Here is an 8,600-nt window from a genome sequence, read left to right as displayed (position 1 = left end):
GACTGGTGAGACCAATTTTTCCACTTGGACACTGAGCAAGTCTTCCAGGGACCATCATGCTCCTTCTCGGTTGAAGTGATACAGCTGGAAAAAATGCCCTCAGTTTGCATCTGCATTAGGATAACCTGTGCTGGGTGGGAGGGAGGGAGATGAAATTGGAAGGACTTGGAAGCTGGATCAAAACCCTGTGTGGCAAACGTCAAGCATAGGCCTACAATGAGCCTGGGAATAGCGAAGCACTGATGGAGAGGTTCCCGCCTCCTTCCCCCAACTCTGCCTCTGCAGCTTGGAACAAGCTCTTTTGGGGAACACCATTTTTTAAATGTCATAGCTTGATGTGCCCCAACTTGCGGTGCCTGGTTCTAGCCTAACTCCTGGATGCTTATTCTGCCTCTCTTTTTATTTTTGTGGCATTAAGAAGTGGATGGAAATAACCCACCCAGCTTCAGAAAATTAACTAAATTGCGCATCTCCCTGGAGCTGGACAGTAACACCTGTGTTGTATCGTGGAAAGTTTGGAGCAGGTTTGGGGAAACAAAGTGTGCTAGTGTGCCTCCTGGGAACCTGCCTGGCTGACTGAGAGGTAATGGACAGATGATAAAACCAGGCTGGGTTTGAGACCTGTCCCAAGCCCCCCATTTGCCAGGGCGGACCCCCCCTGCAGTGAGCACTGCAGGCATGCGGGCACATAGGGCACCCCAGACCACCCTCTGCCCCAGGGGGGCAGCCACCATGATTCAGTGCTCAGCAGCATCCTCTTGCTGGGGCTGCAGTAGGCCACCAGGAAAGGACCTTCATGGATAAAAGCCCAGGCAGGTCCAGCAGGTGCCATCATCAAGCTGTGACAGACCATTGCCATCCCCCCTTCTTTTCTTTTTTTAACCTTTTTTTAACTTCTTCTTTTCCTCTGCCCACAGCTTAACGAATCCGCCAAGCAGCTCATCGAGATGGACAAGACATGCTCGGCTGCTGCCTCCGTCTGCGATGTGCCACTGCCAACAGAGACAGTGGCAGCGGCGGCGGCAGCGGTAGCCAGTCTGGCACCGTGCTCCACACTGGCCGGTGCTGGGGCAGCTGGGGCAGCCCAGCGGCAGGCAGAGGGCAAGAAGAATGCCAAGAAGCGCCACTCCTTCACTGCCCTCAGCATGACGCACAAGTCCTCCCAGGCCTCCAGCAACCGGCACTCCATGGAGATCAGCGCCCCTGTCCTCATCAGCTCCAGCGACCCACGGGCGGCCGCCAGGATCGGGGACCTGACCCACCTCTCCTCCAGCGCCCCAGCCCAGGTAAGGGGGGGGGGGAGCTGGGTTTTGGGTGCCCTTGGTGGATGGCACACAACCCAGAGGACCTGGCTCACCACTGCCTGGCCTCTTTCAAAATGGCTGACCCTCACACAGAGAAGTTGCACAGTGCTGTCCTCCATCACATCCTGAGGTGATGGTACTTGGCATCGGTCATTCCCATCCTTGCATTAATTAGTGGGCAGGCAGGAGGAGCTGGAGGATAAGGCGAAATATGATTCACAATAATTGAACACATTTTAAAAAAAAAGTAATCTTACGATTACAAGACATTGAGGTGCTGGAGCGTGTCCAGAGAAGGGCAATGAAGCTGGTGAGGGGTCTAGAGCACAAATCTTATCAGGAGTAGCTGAGGGAACTGGGGTTGTTTAGCCTGGAGAAAAGGAGGCTGAAGGGAGACCTTATCACTCTCCACAACTACCTGAAAGGAGGTTGTAGTGTGATGGGGGTTGGTCTCTTCTCCCAAGTAACAGGCATTAGGACAAGAGGAAATGGCCTCAAGTTGCACCAGGAGAGGTTTAGGATGGATATTAGGAAAAAGTTCTTCACAGAAAAGGCCGTTAAGCATTGGAACAGGCTGCCCAGGGAAGTAGTTGAATCACCATCCCTGGAAGTATTTAAAAGATGGTTAGACGTGGTGCTTAGGGACATGGTTTAGTGGTGGACTTGGCAGTGCTAGGTTGATGGTTGGACTCAATAATCTTAAAGGTCCCTTCCAACCTAGACAATTCTATGATTCTATGATTCTTTTAATTTGTTTGAAGGGTGAACTAATGCAGCTTATGTTGCATCACTTTCTGTCATAGAAAGGAACAATTCTAAGTGATCCTGTTACCCTGAATCTAATTGCTACCCTGCAGGGTAGCAATGTTGGCATGAAATTCATCAGGGATAAAAAAGGTTCTTGGAGTAATTATTTCCCTAAAGATCACTGGAGGGTAAGTAAATGTGCCGTACTTTGACAACTGTACCCAGCAAGTAGCTGCTGTTCAGCAACACCCAAGGAAGTTTTAAACCATCAGACATGCTGAGGGCGCAGCCCCCCGTCCTTTCCCCTCTTGAAGGAGGGGCAGAGGCTCAGCCTCCCCGACATCCCTGCAGGTCCCCTCAGAGGAGCTTCTGGGGGCCTGGCAGATCAAAAACAGGAGCCAAACTCACCAGGGATCCACTGGAATGCCTTGCAAATGCCTGCGGTTTCTGTGGATAAGGGAATCCAAGTGGTAATTTGCCATTTGAAGGCATAGAAGAGAATGCAGAATGATAGGCTCAAACGTCTTCTGCCTCAGCTTTCCTGCTTAGTCTTCTAGACACTTGGTGTGCAGATTAGCAGCTACAGGTTCCCTCTACAGACCAGTTCCTCATGGTCTGTGCTGCTTGCTAGCGCTGAGATAACCCAAGCACGGCAGGGTCTTCCCACCCAATGTTTCTTTGTTGAAAAAAGCCACCCTTGCCCTTTCCCTCTCCCTGGTCATGCCTTCCTGCCCTTTGCACATGTGTCCCCATACCAGGACAAATGTGGATCAATTCCTGCCCCTGCGGTGTCCTGGAGTGGGAAGTGATCCATGTTACAGTCACTACCCACACTGGTATGCACGTAGACAGCTGGGAGAGAGCAGCGTGAGAATGGGGACAAGCAGAAAACTGCAGGGACTGCCTTGAGCAGGAACAGAATCACAGAATCACAGAATAGTAGGGATTGGAAGAGTCCTCTGGAGGTCATCTAGTCCAATCCTCCTGGCAAGGCAGGCTCACCTAGAACAAGTTGCACAGGATTGCATCCAGGCAGGTTTTGATTATCTCCGGAGAAGGAGACTCCACAACCTCTCTGAACGCCTATTTATGCCCATTTGCAGGGCTCGTGGGTCTCCCCTGTGGTGCTGGTGTGGTGCTCCAGACTGTGGGGTCACTCTTGATGGCTGTGCTGTACTGCTACCTCTGCCATGAGCCCCCAAGCCCCTGCAGCGCAGGTTTGCAATGACATAGGGGAAGACAGGGTGCCTGCATGTATGCCAATGTGTGCCACATGGCCAGCTGAAACGGGGTGCCAAGGCATCACTGCCACCACAGAGCAACATCCTTTGCTTCTGCCTCAGCTGCTCGCCTCCCTCCACTGCCCATCCACGTGTAGGAGCCAGAGAGGCAGCTCAGTCCAACTGTAATTTAGCTGATTTTCTACCACATGCCTTTTGCAGGCAGGGTCTCTGTGCTCTAAGGTCTTCCCCTCCTTTCAGCCCTCAGCAGGAGGGTGAAGGTGAGGATACAGCCCCCGCACAAAGCAGCACGTGTGCCAAGATGTACTGGGACATCTGTGAAGCAGCACAAGCACTAGACATGAGTGAGGGTCCCAAGCTTGTCAAGTAAATGACACCCAGGTTTTTGGCACTCAGAGTGACACATTTGGACTTTTGAGAGATGTGACAGACTGTGGCTTTTCAGTTCTTGTGCTAGTCAAGGGAAAAACCATGCACACCCATGCTAGAGTCATGTGAAGACTCATTCTAAGCTAGTAAACCACAAAAATTAGACCACGAAGCAGAAAGTGTCTTGACTATTCTCCCCCATTTTAACAGAACCAGTGTGCAAAACCCCACTCATTTCGCAGACCATTGTGGCATTTGGGCGCAAGTGGCAGGGGACAAGAGGTGCCCTGTGTTGCCTGTAACAAGTTACAGTTATTGAAATCCAGCCCACAAGAAGGTTGGTTGGGTCCTTTGCAGCAGATGGGAAGACATGTAACTGGTGTCACGGTCAGAAGCACAGCTAGGGCTGGGGTATAATTATGCCACTCCATTGTGCCCGTGATGGGAACAGGTTTGAGGGGTGGTTCTTCTGCCTCAGGGCATAGAGCAGGTTTGCAGACAAGGCAGCTGAGCACATGCCTCCATCACTGCTGGCAAAAACTGTCTTGGCCACAGTCCAGGGAGGGGAAAAAGAGTCTTGGTGGTTCGGATCAATCTTAGTGAAAAGAGATCTCCCTCTGTCAAAAAGCATTATTGTAGCCCCAAGGACCCAGTCACCCCAAGCGTGGCATTTGCATGTATGAATACACATCTCTGCTTTTGGGGGCCTTACTATTTGCTTTCTGGTTTGGGGGATGTAAATATTTTCTTTTGCAAACTTTGCTAGGAATGTGGATCTGTCAGGGAAAAAAAAGTGGAGCTGATGTTCTCGCTATATTCCCTTTACTGTGGGGAGCAGCCTTCAGAAAAATACCTCGCTGTTGTAAGAATAGCAATAAAACCACAAGAGCTACCAACATGAATTCACCTGCTTTCAGCCTTCTTAGTTAGGTCTACAAAGTGTCCAGAATTTGCCTCTTACAAAATGTACATTAAAATTGTGCAGCTATATTTATATATCTATTAATCCCATAATAATAGGAGTTCCACTTTAGTTAAAAACATCAGAAATTCAGTTCCTTCTTTGCCATCTGCTAAGAACTGACACAGCTCTGAAACAATCAATGATGCTATAGCCTCAGACAGAAAATCAGTTCAGCATTTTTCTTCCATTCACATGGCTGAATGCCAATCAAAGTAACATAAACAAAGGGCCCCTGAGCTCTTACATCAGGGTGTTCAGGGCAGTGAGAATCTTGTCTTTGGATCGTTTTATTTTAAAACGTGTTTGGCATTTTTAAGGTAAACATCCTGTATGTCTTGTTTGGGGTTCAACATCTTGACAGCCTGCAAACTGACTACTGCTGCTTTGGAAGCACTCAGGGGCATTGCTGAGAGCATGGGCAGGTGGGTAGGAAGGCTGTGTGTGTAGCTGCGAAACTTACCGGTGAGCTCTGCTGCAGGAAGATGTCTCACCTTTTCTTTCCTTGCTTGAAGAGAAACGTCTCTGCCCTGCAAGTCATCGTCACAGCCCTTGAGTGGTTCTCCCTGTAACCATCTGAGGCCCCTGCTAGTTTGCAGCAGCAAATTCAGCCAAAGCGTATTTCTTATAGGGGAAACAACAAATTTACAGTTTCAGTGCTGGCTATCTTGCAAATTTATGCCTCTCTTTTCAACATTAGAATCTCAGTTTGGTTTATTGCGTCTTTATACCACATCCTTGAATTTTCCAGGCACTTTATCATTGTTTATTTAACAGATCTCCTCATAAAAGGAAATAAAAGAATTTTGTTCAGTTTAGTCGGTATGAGCTTCTCTGGTACATATCAGGATTGGTATTTAGCTTGCAGGGAGGTTCTACGTTTTTAAAAAGTTCAACACAGTTTTCCTGTAGACTGTCCTTTGAACAAGCAGAATTCAATTACAGGAGTTCTTGAATGGCATCCAGTCCCCTACAGCAGGCAACTGTCTGGTGCCCCACGAAAGAGTCGTCTTAAAACAAGCATCCATTTCCCTTGTAGACCTGAGGCACCTACAGATGGGGCACCTGCTTTCTCTCTGCTGACATGAGAAGAAACAGAGACATTGAGGGCTTCTTACTGGAAGAATTTAAAATTTAGGTGCAAATTATAGGCGTTTCAGTAAATGTGGAATATATTCCACCCCTTAGAAGTGATTTCATTCTTGATGCACCCCAGGATGCCATTCGCCTTCTTGGCCGCCAGGGCACATTGCTGGCTCATGGTCATCCTGTTGTCCACCAGGACTCCCAGGTCCCTCTCCACAGAGCTGCTCTCCAGGAGGTCAGCCCCCAACCTGTACTGGTGCATGGGGTTATTCCTCCCCAGGTGCAGTACCCTACACTTACCCTTATTGAACTTCATAAGGTTTCTTTCTGCCCAACTCTCCAGCCTGGCGAGGTCACGCTGTAAGGCAGCACAGCCTTCTGGCGTGTCAGCCACTCCTCCCAGTTTTGTGTCATCAGCAAACTTGCTGATGGTACACTCTATCCCTTCATCCAGATCATTGATGAATATGTTGAACAAAACTGGGCCCAGTACTGACCCCTGAGGGACACCACTTGTTACTAACCTCCAACTAGACTCTGCGCCACTAACCACAACCCTCTGAGCTCTATCTGTGAGCCAGTTCTCAATCCACCTCACCGTCCATTCATCTAAGCCACACTTCCTAATTTATGCCTCTCTTTTCAACATTAGAATCTCAGTTTGGTTTATTGCGTCTTTATACCACATCCTTGAATTTTCCAGGCACTTTATCATTGTTTATTTAACAGATCTCGTCATAAAAGGAAATAAAAGAATTTTGTTCAGTTTAGTCGGTATGAGCTTCTCTGGTACATATCAGGATTGGTATTTAGCTTGCAGGGAGGTTCTACGTTTTTAAAAAGTTCAACACAGTTTTCCTGTAGACTGTCCTTTGAACAAGCAGAATTCAATTACAGGAGTTCTTGAATGGCATCCAGTTCCCTACAGCAGGCAACTGTCTGGTGCCCCACGAAAGAGTCGTCTTAAAACAAGCATCCATTTCCCTTGTAGACCTGAGGCACCTACAGATGGGGCACCTGCTTTCTCTCTGCTGACATGAGAAGAAACAGAGACATTGAGGGCTTCTTACTGGAAGAATTTAAAATTTAGGTGCAAATTATAGGCGTTTCAGTAAATGTGGAATATATTCCACCCCTTAGAAGTGATTTCATGCATGGTACTGTATTCCTGTATCTTTTGTCAATTTTTATGAATTGAAACCAGACTTTCATGCCGAGCTGACATGCCTTTTGTTTTTATGAGTTGTTAGACTATTATAAGTCTCCTGCTTCTCCGGGAGGGCGTAGATTTATGCATATTGAGCACTGACATGCAGACCAGAGTATGAAATCACATGTTTTGAAAGTACTTCTGCATATCATTAATTTAATAATTGAGGACTAGAATCCTTCCATAACATGTTCATTGTTCTTTAATCAGAACCAACTCAGCTGTTTCCCAAAAGCCAAGATGTATTCTGAAATGAGTGATGGTCTAAAAAATATCTTAACTGACTGCAAACCTAAGGATGCTCAAAGGTAGAAGAATCAACTTTAAGACACCTCTGCTGAATAAAATAGTGACTGGAAGACCACAATAGCCAGGATACAAAGCATTTATTTTCAAAGAGGCAATTCTGGGATCTTCATTTCGCTTGCAGCCAAATTTACTTCTTGTGTGCTTTTTGTTGCATGCTGAATATCACTCGTTAAACATAAGACCTCCATCTAAAAGGTAATAGTGTCTGTCTGTCATGTAGAATGTCCTATCGTGCTGGCAAAATGGATTTTTATTGAGGGTGTAAGTAGTGCTGCAGGCCTGTGATGGAGCTGAAGCTGAATTAGGGTACGGGTGCAGAGGAGCAGTTCTTAACTGAGACTCCCTGGGGAGCAGGGAAAGTTGTCCTGGACAGTAATCGTGCCTAGACCTCAGATGGCTCATCTTGCTTCCATTTTCATCCCTTATGAATTATTCTTCCCTGCTATTTGGAAAGGCCATAGGTCAGTGCTGCTCCAAATCCCCTGGTTTTTGACAGAAAATGCATCTCATGAATAATGAAGTATGGCTTTGTGCACACCAGGGTAACAGCTGAGTGAGGAAAAAAGGATCCTCCCTGCAGAAGGAACTTCTATGTGTGTTTTGAACAACTCGTCACCATGCACAAGAAATCCATTTGTATCTGCAAGTGTTAGTACAGGCTCCTAACCAGAGGCCACATGTTCAGGAAAAGCTGAGAACAATGTCTTGCACGCTCCCAGTCCCAAACAGTGACAGTATTTGAAATGAAAAATGTTCCTTCAAGTGTCTCGCTATATAAATCATTTGGAAGTGTGACTCCTTATCAGTTATTTAGAAGTACCAAATTTTAGCTGAGAAAATGTAATAGCAGAAGTCTGGTTGAGCCATGGCTGATAACCTAAATGTGCTGACCATGAGAAGCATACAGATTATACATAAAATCCAGAGACTAAATATGTACCTTGAATTTTCAAGTGCACAACAGGCTCTGAGAAAAGAAGAGAAATTCAGATATTTTTCAGCTTTGGCTTGTGGTCCACATTCTATGCAACCTGCTCTGCTGCTGGCTGTGAATGAGAGCTGACTGGACATCCATTAATGAGAGCGAGACAGCTGAAACCAAGGGCAGCTATCTCAGGAGGCTGCACCGGTCAAAATGGCAAAAGAGAAGTAATATTAGTCCAACCTGTGTTTCTGTCATTTAGATCAAAGTACATCATGAAAACAGCCTAAGAGACTTTGCTGAAGTCTAACCTAAACTACTCCATGGTCTTTGCACATTCCCACTTCTATTCTGAATTGTTTGCAACTGGTTCCAAACATTGTATATTTGCTGCATCTCTATTTTAAATGACTTTATAAAGAACTCTTTTGGGGGGGGTTGTAGGTGGGAA

General features: G+C 46.9%; 1 protein-coding gene across 1 annotated transcript in view; it reads left to right on the top strand.

Moving 5' to 3' along the window:
* Positions 1-8,600, top strand: part of SH3RF3 (SH3 domain containing ring finger 3) — a 94,773-nt gene that overhangs the window by 31,634 nt on the left and 54,539 nt on the right. The window contains exon 4 of the mRNA XM_009883106.1: positions 918-1,286. Within this exon, the coding sequence (XP_009881408.1) occupies positions 918-1,286 (369 nt within the window). The remainder of the gene's footprint in view (positions 1-917; positions 1,287-8,600) is intronic.

The sequence above is a fragment of the Charadrius vociferus genome, unplaced genomic scaffold (assembly GCF_000708025.1).
Source record: "Charadrius vociferus isolate BGI_N301 unplaced genomic scaffold, ASM70802v2 scaffold92, whole genome shotgun sequence".
Classification (NCBI taxonomy): Eukaryota; Metazoa; Chordata; class Aves; order Charadriiformes; family Charadriidae; genus Charadrius; species Charadrius vociferus.
This window is presented reverse-complemented; position numbering and strand designations above follow the sequence as displayed.